Source organism: Mobula birostris, chromosome 6 (genome assembly GCF_030028105.1).
Source record: "Mobula birostris isolate sMobBir1 chromosome 6, sMobBir1.hap1, whole genome shotgun sequence".
In the NCBI taxonomy this organism is placed as follows: domain Eukaryota; kingdom Metazoa; phylum Chordata; class Chondrichthyes; order Myliobatiformes; family Myliobatidae; genus Mobula; species Mobula birostris.
In genome coordinates, this window is record NC_092375.1 from 27,508,150 (window position 1) to 27,524,027 (window position 15,878).

Genomic DNA, 15,878 nt, shown 5'->3' on the forward strand with positions numbered 1-15,878 from the left:
AAATCTATTCAATGTACGTAACTGATTTACTTCTTTATTTATTTATTTTTAATTTTATCTATTATTTTTTTTCTCTGCTAGATTATGTGTTGCATTGAACTGCTGCTTCAAGGTTAACAAATTTCGTGTCACACGCTGGTGATAATAAACCTGATTCTGATTCTGAAATTCAGCACATCATCTAAAACATTGACAAATTCTGTAGATAGGGGTGGAGATTATATTGACTGGTTGCATCATGGCCTGATATGAAAACACCAATGCTTTTGAATAGAAAAGCCAAAAAAGAGTATTGGATGCAGCCCAAACCATAACGGGGAAAGACTCCCCACCATTGAGTACATCTACACAGAGTGCTGTCGCAGGAAAGCCGCACCCATCATCAGCAAACCCCTGCCACCCAGGACATGCTGTCTCCTCGCTGCTGCCATCCAGAAGCAGGAACAGGAACCTCAGGGCCCATAGCACCAGGTTCAGGAACAGTTATAATCCTTCAACCATCAGGCTCTTGAACCAGAGGGAATAACTTCACTCAACTTCATTCATCCCATCACTGAGCTGTGCCCACAACCTGCAAGGACAATACAACCCATTTTCTCAATATTTATTTATTTATTATTATTATTTTCCTCCTTTTGTATTTGCATTTTGTTGTCCATCTTATTGGAGAGGGTGGGGGGGGGGGAGTTGGCCTTTCATTGATTCGATTGCGTTTCTTGTCTTTACTGTGACTGCCCACAAGAGAATGAATCTCAGGGTTCTATATGGTGACATATATGTACCTTGATAATAAATTAACTTTAAACTTTGAGGAAGATTGAAGACAGTGCAGACAAAAAGTGTCATTTGGTTGATTCTTGGGCTATAGTCCTTGGAATTTAAAAGAATGAGTTGATATTATTGAAATATATTAACCTCTGGTGGGCACTCAAAGGATATACTCTGAAGGGATGTTTCCCCCTTAGTGGGGGAGCCTGTAACAAAGATATAGTTTCAGAATAAGGAATCACCCATTTAAAACTGAAATGAAGAAGAATCTCTTTTCTCAACAGGGGTGACACAGTGGCATAGTAATTAGCATAGTGCTATCACACACCAGTGACCTGAGTTCAATTTCCACGACTGTCTGTAAGGAGTTCATACGTTTTCCCGATGACCATATGGGTGTCCTCTGTATGCTCCAGTTTCCTCCCATACTCCAAAGGTGTATGGGTTAGTAGGTGAATTGGGCACATGGTTGTCGTTGGGTGGTGAGGGCTTGCTGGGCCGGAAGGGCCTGTTACCGAGCACCATCTCTAAATAAATAAATTGGTCATGATTCTTTGAGCTGTAGAGACTGAGTCATTGAAAATATGAAAATATTCAAGGTGGAACTGCATGGTCGTCAAGGGCTATGGGGAAGAAGATATTGTTGAGGCCTAGATTTGATCAGCTCTATTCTAATTGAGAGATGGAGATGACTTGAGGAATGGATTGGCCTACTGCTGCTCCTGCTTTCTGTGTTTTTACATATTAAAATGTGTGCAGAGACAGGTACACGTGCAGAGTGAAGCTGATATTTGATTGTGACTTGGGTAGGAGTCAGGATAAAGGCATAAATGCCTTAGGTAATGTCAGCTTTATGGAAGTTGGCCAGTGGAGTATTAGAATATTAAACAAACATGGATTGTTGGAATTTCTTGCATATGGTCAAACTTGAAGTTAATGTGTTCATTCCTGAAATCATTATGCTTATGTTTCCTGTTAATCTCAGTACTAAATGTCTGAACATAAAATATGTGTAAACATGCATCATCATCAGTAATGTTTTAAACATAATTGCATTAGAACCAAAGCAGCATTTAAGGTGCTAGAGAACAGGAGGAATTTTAAAAGGTTTGAGGACGAAGTTCCTTCAGAGGCATCAATAGATTTGGGGCAGCTTCAAGTGACTGAAAACCTGGTTTAATTTGTAGGAAATGTGAAAATGCAAAAACTTGTCATAAGTGCAAGTTTCATTTCAATGTAGTAATCAATAAATGATCATAAAGCAGGGGTTCCCAATCTTTTTTTATCCTGTGGAGCAATATCATTAAGCAAAGGGTCTGTGGACTCCAGGTTGGAAACTCCTGACATAAAGGATCATAGACATTTAGACACAGTGTATTTACAATATTGCGCTTTCATTGAGAGCACATATACGTTTTATGCTCTGAATACCTTTTTCTTTGAGTGCAATCAAGTAAGAAATTCAAGTCCTAATTTTTATTGAGTAGGAACATTAGAATGAATAGAGAGGAATAATAACTAAAAAAATTGATGGATGCTAAAAATAAAGTGAAATTATGAGACAGAACAATCAAAATTGAGATTGAAACAAATATAGTATCTGTGTGTGTGTGTGTGTCTGTGTGTGTGTGTCTGTGTGCCTGTGAAGACATAGTTCAATATCATGTAGCCATGGTTTTAAAGGAAATCCCTCAAAATGTTAACTTACTATCAAATTCATTATTTGAACTCTCCCTGGTGGATGTCCCATTCACCTGCCCCATCTAATCTTGAAGAAAAAATTGAGCGGTAATTTCTGTGGAGGTGGTTCATTGAGGCCAGTTGAATTCGAACCAGTGTAAAATATTACATGCTATTTCATACATCTGTGTACAAAATAGTCCAGATTAAACGAAAGACTACCACTAAAATTCCAACAACAGCCAGTTTAGGCAATGTATTTCCTGTGTGTAGAACTGACTCTGACTTATAATTGGCATTACTTTTAACGTTATTTTAGCTTCTTGCCAGCTACCAAAGTCTTTTTTTTTGTGATACTTGATTTATCTTCAGTTGCATAATTATTGACTAAATGAGTCAAACAACAAATGTTTTGCACGTCTGTCACAATCCTAATTAAACATAATCCTGACCATATGCATCTCCTGGCAGATGAGTTACATTTTCCCCCTATCCTCTGCGATTCATCTGTACTAACATTTAACATGGGGAAAAATGAATATTCAGATCAGTCATATAAATGTTACAAACAAAAATCCAAAAATTACTTGCCTGTGTGTTGAAACGGAAGGACTGGTTCAAAGTCACTTAGTGGTGATTGCAAGGATATTTGGATGGAATTTTAGCTAGCAATGTGAATTAATAATTACACTGTTTTCTGCTGGTTTGACATTTCAATAGAAATGAAGCATTTCCAAACTATTTTCATGTTTGTCTTTTTCATGTTTAAATGCCTCACATACAAAACAGGATCTTTTGGCATTTATTACTGTTTCTCTTACTGACAAGTGAGATTATAAGAATCCTAATGAAGGCTTCCAGAGGAAAATCCTTCTGATTAAAATGCCAAAATACTAGTTGAATGCATTTATGTATCTCATTAGCATAATCTATTTAGCACAAGTAAACATATAAACTTGAATAAAGAAACACAAGGATTGACACCACAAGCTAAAAGAGCATGCTAATGCAAAACAGTAACAAAAAAACAAGAGTGATTGTCCCTCTTTTTATAGCTGGCGTTCTGTAATTGTATATGGCTTCTTCTTGACTGAACTGAGAATATTTTGTTACCATCTGCTTTGATAATAGCAAACAATATCACAGACGGTGATGTTCACTGCAGCTTTTTGGCATCATGCAACGTACGTGTGACCTTGAATATATATGTTCCCCCATGATCTCTTTATGTGCACCATAATAATATTTGCTCAGCACATTCACAATATGCAATCAGAGTCTGATTTTAATTATGTTAATAATTAATTACCAGTAGTAATGCTAAATTCAATTATCCTGCTTTATACCAGGTATATGCTACCTTCTGTTACATTGTCAGGTGAGGCTTAATGCATTCATGTTTATGAGGCCCACAACTTAAATTTATTCAGCCTAAGGACAATATCACGTTCAAGGAAAACCATAGAGACATGGGTGTCATAGGCCCCTGGTGAAATATCATCTGTTTACAAAAAGGCAGCTGGGTGGTAAAGTTATTGTTTAAGTCAAAAAATAATCTGATCTGAGTATATTTCTACTGGTTAGATCTGTTTGATTCTAAAGTATGTCCATGATGTTCATGGATTGTAGCTGATACTCATGATATGATATGGACACCTTTTTGTTGCACTTTGTTGGATGGAGGAGCTCATGTTTCTTTCATTCAACATTGGAAATAAGTTCTTCTCATTCCATGCACATGCAAGTGCTCCACTTTGAGGTATGGCTCAGGCAGATGGAAAGTAAGCGACCCACTGATTCATAGTATTTCATGCAATGCATCAGCTGTGAGGACAAAAACTGGTCTTTAACAGCAGGGCTTCCTTCTGTGCTCTGCTTTTTACTCCAGCCATCCAGTGGCCTCTGAGTGAAATTAGCGGTTCAATTCTAATTCACGTTCATTTTGTGCTGTGGGGTCGGGGCCACTAGAAAGTGAGCAAAATATGACCAACATGCTTTACATTGAACATCTATTACTACTAGATGAGGCTTGAGTGTTGTGAAGCACAAAGTGTTTTCAGCATCTGCAGCATTATTTTTTCAGTTCAGTCCTTGGTCAGTTCTGAGGCATTTCTTTGCTCTAAGGTCTGCTGGAATCTCTAAGTATTTTCTTTTATTTCATCCCTTTTATCACACAATTCCAGCAGATTTTTTTTCTCACTCTCTCTCTCTCTCTTATGATCTCCCTCTACTTGCCCACCCAGCAAATAGGTGAGCTCCCATCAACATGTCTTCAGCATCTTTCCGTAGTTGACACCGCCCTGTGATACCTATCCTAGCACAGATATTTTATTTGTTCTCTCTGTCCCATCTTGTTTTGAGTATCGCTGTGTTTTTGATATGTTCACAGTTCTGAAGAAAAATCGTGCATCTCAAACCTTAACTCTCTTTTCTGTTCATAGATGTTGCCTGATCAACTGAGCAGTTCTGGAATTTTACGTTTTCACTTCAGTCTCCTTAGTCTGGCCTTGGTTCTATCACAGAAATGAGAATGAATGCCTTTTTATGTTTCATTTTTTTCCTCTACAGTTCAATAGCCAATATAATGTAAACCAAACGTCTGGAACAGATGTAAAAAGATCGATGTACTAGGTACAACTGCAATGATAATGCAAAGGGAAAATACCAGGGTAAAATCAACTTATTCTTTTTCTTAAAGGCAATTGGGTGGATTTTTCTTACTGAATAGTTGAAATAAATATATATAAAGTTAAGTATGTTTTATATACTTACTATTATTTTAAATTTCTCATTAAGATTTAATCTGAACAATAGGAATAAATATTATGTAAGTTCCCTAACATCCTACTTGTCTGGATATTATTACTTCTCTCAGTTCTGATAAAGTTTTGTTAACTTGAAATGCTAACCCTTTTTCTCCTTCATGGATGCCACTTGGCAACCTGTTTCCAAATTTTCTCTTTCTAGTTCAGCATTTACTACATTTGCTGTCTTTTTTTCAGTATTTTCAATTAAATATCTGTTAAGCAGTTCAATTTAAAAGTGATGTTAGATGAGCAATATCACTATGCTTGGATCAGATTGGTGTCTTACAGAAAAAGTTGTGGTCCTCTTCCCTACTACACAATGCTCCCAGTGCTGAAGGGTGAAGACCTTAATCAGCTGAGCCACAAGAATTCTCCCAATGCACCATGGATAGCAATATGTAATCTAACTAATAAATGTTCTCATAATGCATGACCAATGGAATACCACTAGTATTTCAATTCCATGGAGCAATGCATGGAAAGTTGTGAGTTGTACTGTTTCATATGGGATTAGGATCAGGTTTAATATCACTGGCATACGTCTTGAAGTTTGTCATTTTGAGGCAGCAGTATATTGTAATAAATAATAATAAAAAACTATAAATTACAGTAAGAAATATGTACAAAACATTAAATTGAATAAGTAGTTAAAAAGAGAAAAAAAGGGGGAAAAGTGAGGTAGTATACATGGGCTCATTGTCCATTAAGAGATCTGATGGCAGAGGGGGAGAAGCTGCTCCTAAAATGTTGAGGCTCCTGTACCCCCTCCTTGATGGTAGCAATGAGAAGAGGGCATGTTGTGGATGATGGAGATCCTGAATGATGGGTGCCATCTTTCTGAGGCAGTACCTTTTGAAGATTACCTCACTGCTGGGGAGGTTAGAGTCCATGATGGAGCTGACTGAGCTAATAACTTTCTGTACCTTTTTCCAGTGCCGTGCAGTAGCCTCTCCATACCAAACAGTGATACAACCAGTCAGAGTGCTCTCCATGGTACACCTGTAGAAATTTGTGAGTGTCTTTGGTGACATGCCAAGTCTCCTCAAACTCCGAATGAAATATAGCCGCTATCATTCCTCCTTTGTAATTGCATTGATATCTTGGGCAATGTTCCCTCTAATCTGTAATGGACAGTGTGCACAAAAATCTTGTGCTGTGCAATTTTCTGGCCAGTGACAACAACATGTGCACAGAATAATTTCTTCAATAAAAACAGTATAAATAAGCCAGTTCTAAAATCTGCAGACAAATCATCACAATCTCCACGTTGTCAGCACCGCCTGCATCAGAATCTGGAAAAGGAAATGCGATTGTGTACAATTATGAAATATACTTAACATGCCAATGAAGTTGAGGGTGACAACCTTTTGTGCACAGTTTAAGTTCTTCTGTGTGCTGGTAGCAAAAGATTTTGTGTGTGTGCAAACCTTAGAGGGAACATTGATGCTAGGCCCAGGAAAGATCTTCAGAGATGTTGACACCCAGGAACTTGAAACTGCTCACCCTTTCCATTGCCGATCCCTCAATAATCAATGATGATTAGTTTGTATTCCCTCAATCTCCCCTTCCTGAAGTGCACAATCAATTTCTTGGTCTTACTGACTTTGAATGCAATGTCGTCCTATCTCGCTGATGGATTGGAACATGATACAACGTGTGGGCCTTTTTAATGTTATAAAGTATAATTTGTCTCTGTAAAGTATAATTGAATTATGGAATTTCTTATACTGTAGACCATATTCTGGATTAGATGCAACACATATAAAAGTTGCTGGTGAACGCAGCAGGCCAGGCAGCATCTGTAGGAAGAGGTACAGTGGACGTTTCAGGCCAAGACCCTTCGTCAGGACTCTTTCAGTTAGTCCTGATGAAGGGTCTCAGCCCAGAACATCGACTGTACCTCTTCCTAGAGATGCTGCCTGGCCTGCTGTGTTCACCAGCAACTTTTATGTGTGTTGCTTGAAATTCCAGCATCTGCAGATTTCCTCATGTTTGTGGATTAGATGCTTGGTTTTGTCTGATTGCTAGGACAGTTAATAAATTGGAGACTGTACAGACATGGTATGTAAATAGCATCTTAGAATATGATTTGCATATTATGTCAATGCTGTCTGAGAATATAAAATAAAATATTTAAAATATTCTTCTTGTAAAAGTCACTGCTGAAAAGTTCTTCTTTGTAAATAATGGGGGTATTAATGAAGGTAGTGCGATCAGGATCTGGGTTACAACTACTGTATCACAAAATAATTATTATCAAATTAAAGCTTCCATGATTAAAAAGTCAGTGGCACGAGGTTGTGAAGCTGGCTAGTGCATAGCAAGTGTAGTGTAATGATAAATAATTGCCTGACACACTGGCAGGATTGTATCAATACTGCTGCTTGCTTTTTTATATAGCTAATAATCAAATGGTCATAAGTACACTGAGCATATTTTCATAGTTACCTGGTGATATGTAACTCAGAAATATAGTAAATAGTGGGCAGTATAATAACAGCAAATCTCAGGGAGATTTCTAGTGAAATGAATGCACATATGGCACAAGAAGTTTAGCATAGAGCAATATATTATTAGTAAGACGGATAAAGCAATATAAACTGTTGCACTATATTGATGTGGATGGTGAAGTGGAGACATCTGGAGTGAAAGCGTCCAGGTCATTGAAAATGGCAGGAAAGTGGAGAAGGGTTGAGGACAGTAGGTCTTATTAATAGATATACAGAGTTCAAATGCAAGGAAGTTGTAAAATAGCCTCAGCTGTTGTCCTGTAGCCAACTCGAGGATCTGCAATAGGAAGAATATCTAAGTCCTTGGAGTGGGTGTCAAGGTTACATGACTTCAGTTAACTGGGGAGACTAGTCATTGCCTTGCAGTAGGGAATTGATAGAGGAGTTTGAAATAATAAGGGAAATTTGATAAAATGAGTCAAAGTGATTTCTGGTAGCAAAATACTTGGTCAACAGAGGACTTAATCTAAGGTGGTTGATAAAATAAGCAGAAGTGGTACTATGAGACTTTTAGCCAGATTATGATGACTCTGTGGAATTCCTTGCCAAGGAGGGCCTGGTCACTGGGTGTATTTAAGGTAGAGGTTGATAAGTTCTTGATTAGTCATGGTGTGAAAGGCTATGGGGCAAAGGCAGGACAGGAAAATGGGATTGAGAGGTAAATGGATTAACCATGATGAACTAGCCAAGCACACTCGATGGACTAAATAGCCTAATTCTTCTCCTATGTCTTATGGTCTTTCCCCAAATGGAATGAAAAGACTTCAAGCCTAGAGGAAACAGATTTCATCAGATGTTTCAAAGGAAAATTGACAAAGCATGATTGGAACTAAAACCGAAGTGTCATGGGAGCATACAGCACAGAAACAGGCCATTCAGCCCACTTTCTCCATGCTGGCCATTAAGGATCTACTGACACCTAATGTATTTCTAGCACTTGGCCTATAACTTTCTGTGTCAAGGTATCTCAAGTGCTTATCCAAATACCAGATATATTTTAAAAGCTGGGATGTTCGTTAAAGCTGGGGAGTGGAATCAGAATCAGGTTTAATATCACTAGCATATGTCATGAAATTTTGTTAACTTTGTGGCAGCAATACAATGCAATGCAAAATAGAAAAAAACTATGAATTACAGTAAGTATGTATATTAAATTGTTAAATACAGTAGTAGTGCAAAAAATAGAAATAAAGAAGTGAGGTAGTGTTGGTTCAATATCTATTCAGAAACTGGATGGCAGAGGGGAAGAAGCTGTTTCTGCATTATTGAGCGTGTACCTTCAGGTTCCTGTACCTCCTTTCTGATGGTAGCAATGAGGAGATGGCATATCCTGGGTGGAGGGGTCCTTAATGATGGACACTGCCTTTTTGAGGCACTGCTCCTTGAAGATGTCTTGGATACTATGGAGGCTAGTGCCCTTGATGGATCTGACTAAGTTTACAACTGTCTGTAGCATGGTATGTTTGTAGAAACTCATGAGTGTTTTAGGTGACTTACCAAATCTCCTCAAACTAATGAAATGCAGTCACTGTCTTGCCTTCTTTATAGCTGCATCAATATGTTGGGTCCAGAATCAACTGGGTTGACTCTGACTAATTTAATGATAAAGCTGGCAAAAGGGTCCTGTCTTGTGGCTTTGCAAATTTATACCTGGATTGTAACTGGTTAATTTGTTATGCTTCGTTTTACATTGCATTTTCCACTTTGAAGAAACAATAATTAAATCTGGAAGATAATCATGAAGGCAAAATACAACAAATTGATTGGCAGACTTGTCTGCATAAATTCATCCATGATCAGGAATCCCACAGACGTATTATAGAAATGTTGAACACAGTTAGAGGGTTAGACAGGAGAGAGGCATCCAAAATTATGAGTGTTATAATTAGGAAGCTAGGGCTTTACTCTTTGGAGAGAAGGAGGATGAGAGGAGACATGATAGAGGTGTACAAGATAATAAAAGGAATAGATAGAGTGGATAGCCAGCACCTCTTCCCCAGGGCACCACTGCTCAATACAAGAGGACATGGCTTTAAGGTGAGGGGTGGGAAGTTCAAGGGGGATATTAGAGGAAGGTTTTTCACTCAGAGAGTGGTTGGTGTGTGGAATGCACTGCCTGAGTCAGTGGTGGAGGCAGATACACTTGTGAAGTTTAAGAGACTACTAGACAGGTATATGGAGGAATTTAAGGTGGGGGGTTATATGGGAGGCAGGGTTTGAGGGTCAGCACAACATTGTGGGCCGAAGGACGTTGTGGCCTGTAATGTGCTGTACTATTCTATGTTCTGTGTTTTATGTTATAGATAGGGTAAATGTAAGCAGACTTTTCCCACTGAGATAGGGTGAGTCCAGAACTAGAGGTCATAGGTTAAGGATGGAAGGTGATATGTTTAAGGGGAGTGTGGGGTGGGAGGGGGGAAATCTTCTTTACTCAGAGGGTGGTGACAGAGTGGAAGAGCTGCCGGTGGAAGTGGTGAATGTAGGTTCCATTTCAGTATTTAAGTGGGTACATGGGCATGGAGGTCTATGGTCCAGGTGCAGGTCAATGGGACCAGGCAGAATAATGGTTTGACATGGACTAGAGGGACCCATTTCTGAGCTGCAGTGTTCTATGACTCTATGACAGAGTGATATCTACTGTTCCAATATTTGTTGGTCTACAGAAAGTCATATCAAATCATGTATAATACTTTCAGATGTTCTGTTTCAATTTGGATCTCTGCAATCTGGCTGTGTCAAATTTCAGCAGAGCTCTGTTGGTCTTTCTGAAGCAGTGGTGTTCGAGCTCCAGTGAAAAGTTACAACTCATCATCATTAGTTGTAACATTAGTAAGGTAACGCCAGTTTTTAAGACTGGCGTGCACTTTAAAAGATCCCGGGCGCTCCTTAATGATTTTGCTATTTAGTTAGTTCTCCCAGTGTTCTACTATCAATGAACATCAATAAAACAGATTGGCTTTTTGGAAATCAAAACTGTAGGTGCTGAAAATGAATGTGTTTATTTATCACCAAGACACAAAAGGCTACGAGCTATGAGCTGGAAAAGGAGATGAATATAGAAGAGTACTCGATTGTCCACAGGTACACGGTAAGTAGAAGGGGCTATAGCTGCACTTTAGGACACTGACTCTGGCTATTGCATTGCTGTTAAGGGATATCGATACATTCGCTGACATAACAGCCGACGCCTTATTTCATACCAAGTTTGAGAGCCGAGATAAGGTGTTAAATGACTCCCCCCCACCACCACCATTTTTACAGAAAGCCTGGCGAAGGTGGTGATGTAAAAAAAGGTAAACAAGGAATTTGTTTCCACTAATTTCTACAAGTTTGTGTTGAATGCTAAAGGCTGTTTAAATAATTTATATGTTTGTGAAAATGAAATTCATTCACACAATAATATTAATATTCAGTCTGTATGTTGTTGAAATTTCTATGTTCAAAACTATAGAATCATCATTTTAAAAAGTAGTGTAAAATGCCAAACTATTTCTAATGAGAAATCAACTTTTAAAAATATAATAGTTTCGAGAATAATTGATATTTAAACAGAGTACCATTAGCTTCCTACCCATTGCACATGATACCATCACAATTTCGACAAGGTGTGAATAACAGCGACGTTGGGGGGTAGGTATTTCGCAAAATTACCTCCATTAAATGTCTGTGCAACTTTTAATGGGAATATTTCAATTACATGTGCAGGCTGTTATAATCAAGGCTAACGAAATGTGCTATTTCATGCATAGATCGTCCTTTCTACATGCACTACCCACCACAAAGTGTGATGACTCAAAGTTTAAGGCATAGCTCGGTCAGAAGTACGGCGGTTGCTGAGGCGAGGGCAGCTGGCCAAAGGTGCTATACAGGATGCAGGCTTGGCACCAAAACAGCGCTGTCCCAATGTCGTAGCCAAGTGAATAACTTTCCACAATATGTACTTTTATTACCAATATACCTCAAGAGATTTCACTATTTCTCATTGCACATTAGCTACCTACGAGTTGGGAGGGGGTGGATATGGAGTAGACTTGTAGATGACAATCAAGTCGATCGAAAAGAGTTTAAAAAATTGGCAAGTTGTTTACCCCATTCAAGAGCTTCTCAAATAGAAATGAGTCAACGATTTATGAAAGATAAACGATGGAGACGCTAGGGAAAATGGCAAAAAAAGAGTTAAAAGAACAAAAAAAAGACAAATTGAGGCAAGAATCCTAGACAAAAGAAAATTAGATGAGCGAGCGGCTGTAGAGGGTGAACGTATCATTTTGGCCATTATTTTATATGGGCACTAGGTGGCGCGTTAAACGAGGATCTGTAAAGGAGTTTTAGCCGCCAGGTGTTGGGGAGAGTGGAAACGCCAGGCATCCAAACTTCAATCATAGCGGAACAAAATGACACAGTGACTAAATCTGTGCACTACTGCATCGCTGCACATATGCTGCTATTATACAGACCAAGCGTTTTGTACATTCCTCATTGTCCATTTTTAAATGCAGCTTTGTCCAAGGGGCAAGATAACACCCCCGCTCCTCGCTTTTTCTACAGGATTAAAACTAACAGCTTGACTAATCGAACCGTCATGGATCATAACCGTTAAAGGACAATTACAACGCTTTAATACTGAACCGCTTTCAACAACTTCTCAACGGTTCATTAATGCGTGTGGGGTCAGCTGTTAAACAGCGAGGGACTGAGAGGCGAGCGTGTCCCGGTAGCAAAGTACACCAGATTGTTTAGCACGGTTTCAACTTTCAGATAGTATGTAGCACACCATTGAAGGTAGAAGATATACTTGATATTTCTTTAAACTGACAGCTTAATCTGTCGCATGGTTGTCAAGACCAATGAATCAGCGAAAGACAAAGTGCGGCGGAGCAGTTCAGGCTGAAATGTTTTTAAAGTACTTTCCTTCGTTACAAGGAAGTGGTCTTATTCTTTACGGGATTCAGCATACTACCGAAAAGTCTTGGAATCGAATTTGAATGTCTGCAATGAACTCCTCCAGCTGGGTCACTGGAGCAGATGCGGTACCGCAATGCTCAAACCAGCGCTACACTCCCCTGCTCCACGTCGCACCGAGCCACCTTCCATTCCCGAGAATCGAATTGCTTCGGGGATTACAGGCAGATTTCGCTCTAGTTCGTACTGCAGGTGCTGGGATCATTCTAAGTTAGCAGTGTTTACTGAGCGCGCAATTCGTTTCCATAGTGTAGCATATCATGAAAAACATTTTGGCGTTTAGATTCATCCATAAAATTGCACGGAGTAGTATCAGACAGGTTAAAGCGAATCTGAGAGCCGTTTCTGCCTAGGACGCCGATAAAGAAAGGAATTCTGTAAAATCGGTGCAATGTTTGAAGGCGTCAATCCAAGTGTAGTTTTACTCTTCCTCTGTCAAAGAGTATATGATTATGGTTTGGATATGGTTGAATTTGTTTTGCTTGGGCTCCTGTTATTTTTGTTTTGACGCAAGCTTCGAGCGTGTTTGGTTCTCGATCGGTTTGTTCGCGGAACAAAACCCAGTCGGAAAACAAGAAAGTGCACCCTTGAAACTTAGTGTGCTGAGTGAGTGCCGTTGGCTATGGAGGCTGTGTTGTTTTGAAGTGTTATTGTTTTTTTTAAGGAGTGCACATTGTCCGATCTCTTATTTTAGCAGATGTCCCGGTCGCTGACTCTGGCTATTGTTCCCCCACAACCACCCCCCCCCCGCCCCTTTCTCTCCCCCTTCTTCTGTTTAGTTGGAGATGGAAGTGGCGCCTCCCACATCTCCCGGCATTGGAGGAGACTCCCATTCGGCATTTCGTTACCTTGTCACGATTGGATAGCCCAGTGCCAGAAACAATAGCAGACACTCACCGAATCATCTTCCATCCGCTTATAAAACGCGGAAGAAGCCCAGCGGCGGCTCCGCGAGCCCTGATAACATTTTCGGCTTACCTGGGAGATAGGCAGAACGAGGCATTCTTATGTTGGGGCGCTCAAAGCAAGTTTAAACTTCTCTTCCCACCCTGCCTCAAGGCCGTCGAATGGATTCCGATGCCAGTTTGATTTCAAGCCAGCCGTCTTCTCCGGAGGCAGACGGCATTTTTCTGTCTGACGAGCCAACCTCGGGTTTCACCAGCACCGTGTCGTCCACGCAGAGCGACTGCGGAGCTCAGCTGTGCGGAGAGCGAGGCGGGCAGCTGAGAGCCAAGGACAGCATCAGGCTGAAAGACAAGAAGCAGATGAGCGAGCCTGAACTTCAGCAGCTGAGGCTGAAGATTAACAGTCGGGAGCGCAAACGGATGCACGACTTGAATATCGCCATGGACGGGCTGCGGGAAGTCATGCCTTACGCGCACGGACCCTCTGTCAGAAAGTTGTCCAAAATCGCCACTTTGCTCCTGGCCAGAAACTACATCCTCATGCTCACCAACTCGCTTGAGGAGATGAAGAGGCTAGTGAGTGAGATCTACGGTGGCCACCATAGCAGCTTCCACCCATCAGCTGCCTGCGGGACACTCAGCCACGGCGGGGCGCCTCTGCCGGGACACCCGACCTCTCACGCGGCTCACCAAGTTCATCATCCAATCATGGCCCCGGCCGTCACTTCAGCCTCTCTGTCCGGAGGCAGTATTCCAGCCGTGAACAGTATCAGACCACCTCATGGTCTCCTCAAATCCGCGTCCGCAGCCTCTGGCCCGCTGGGCAGCGGTTTCCAACACTGGGGAGGAATACCGTGCCCGTGTACCATGTGTCAAGTACCACCGCCTCACCATGTGGCGAGCATGACCACAGCCGGCATGTCTCGACTATCGTCTGACAACAAGTAACAGACTGTATCAAGAGTGCAGAGACTTTTCCAATCGCCTTTAGAAGTTGAGTATTTAACTCAGACAGGTTGTAACATCAGGTCGTTTCTTGTTATTCCTATCCATGCACCGAGGTAAATCTTACACCGGGTTAAATCGTTATCCTTGTGACGAGGTGTCTTCTTTATGTAACTGTAAAGGAAGTTGCAGTAACCCCTTTCCGAACCAATCCCTCGGTTCTCGTTTATCTCAGCGTTCGTCTATCTCGAGAACGGACAAGGAAGCGGATATCTATAAGCAGAACTAAGAGATACATCACAATTTAAATATATACCCACATCCCCCGGAGAAAATTGGACATATATTTTCCGCATTACAACGAGATCGAAGGAAACGGAGGAAAGGGAATACTGCAGCTTTATTTAATGTGAATTTCTTTGTAAAGTGACCGAGCAGCAATGAAACGTGATGATAGCATTCAACTTGTAAGTTACATTTGGAAAGAGTGTATGCAACATTGCTCTACTCCCTGATAGTGTTACCCGAAATAACGGTTCTAAAATCACACGTACCAAGTTTATTGGTCTGCATAATGGCCACAGAAGGAAGATAAAGAGACGTGAAAATCACAACGAAGCATAGTCAAGTAGACTTTCTTACTCTGGGCTCTGCACATAAAATGTCGACTGACTAAATCCCTGGAACAGTTAGAAAGGACAATATATGGGAAAGACTTCGGGACATGATTTCATGTGTAGTTGTGCAGCCTTGGAAACTTTCATTCAATTGGAATCAAATGAGCCTGGAACATTTGCTCCAGTCATAAATTTACAAAGAAAAGTTTGTACAATTTTCTTGTAAAGTAGTTGTTAATTTTTATGAAATATGGGTAAGCGACCTTATGAATTCTTTATCAATTATCGAACCCCACTCTCACACCCCCAGATTTATTTTGTGAATTGTGTTTCATTTGTTCTTGAACTGATTTCGCCTGCATCATTTCTGCGCGGTTTCAATCGCAGAACCGAGATGTCGTTGGTTGTTTAACCTGTTTTATTTTACAGCGTTTAAGCTCTCCTGCTCTTAACAAACACCCGTCTTAAGCGGATTGCTTGCTAAGAAATCGGCTGTGACGTCTTATTATAACATTTTTTTTTGTTGTTTCCCATTTGCGAGAGAAAATTAAGGACGAAAAAAGGCAAAAATGCTCTTCATCTTTTTATTTTTGTAAAAAAAATGTGCTAAATAATATTTATTACTTATTTCGTTGGGAGAAGTGACTGGTGGCGTAACTGTCGAGATTTTAAAATTAATAAAAA

The 15,878-nt window shown here is 40.2% G+C and overlaps 1 protein-coding gene across 1 annotated transcript; it reads left to right on the top strand.

Moving 5' to 3' along the window:
* The first annotated feature begins 13,794 nt into the window (after nucleotides 1–13,794).
* Nucleotides 13,795–14,580, top strand: LOC140199741 (oligodendrocyte transcription factor 2-like). Its single transcript, XM_072262214.1, has one exon. The coding sequence runs from the start codon at nucleotides 13,795–13,797 to the stop codon at nucleotides 14,578–14,580; it is 786 nt and encodes a 261-aa protein (XP_072118315.1).
* Nucleotides 14,581–15,878: the final 1,298 nt, after the last annotated feature.

Coding starts and splice junctions, on each gene's coding strand:
- LOC140199741 (XM_072262214.1), top strand. CDS start 13,795: ATGGATTCCGATGCCAGTTTGATTTCAAGCCAGCCGTCTTCTCCGGAG.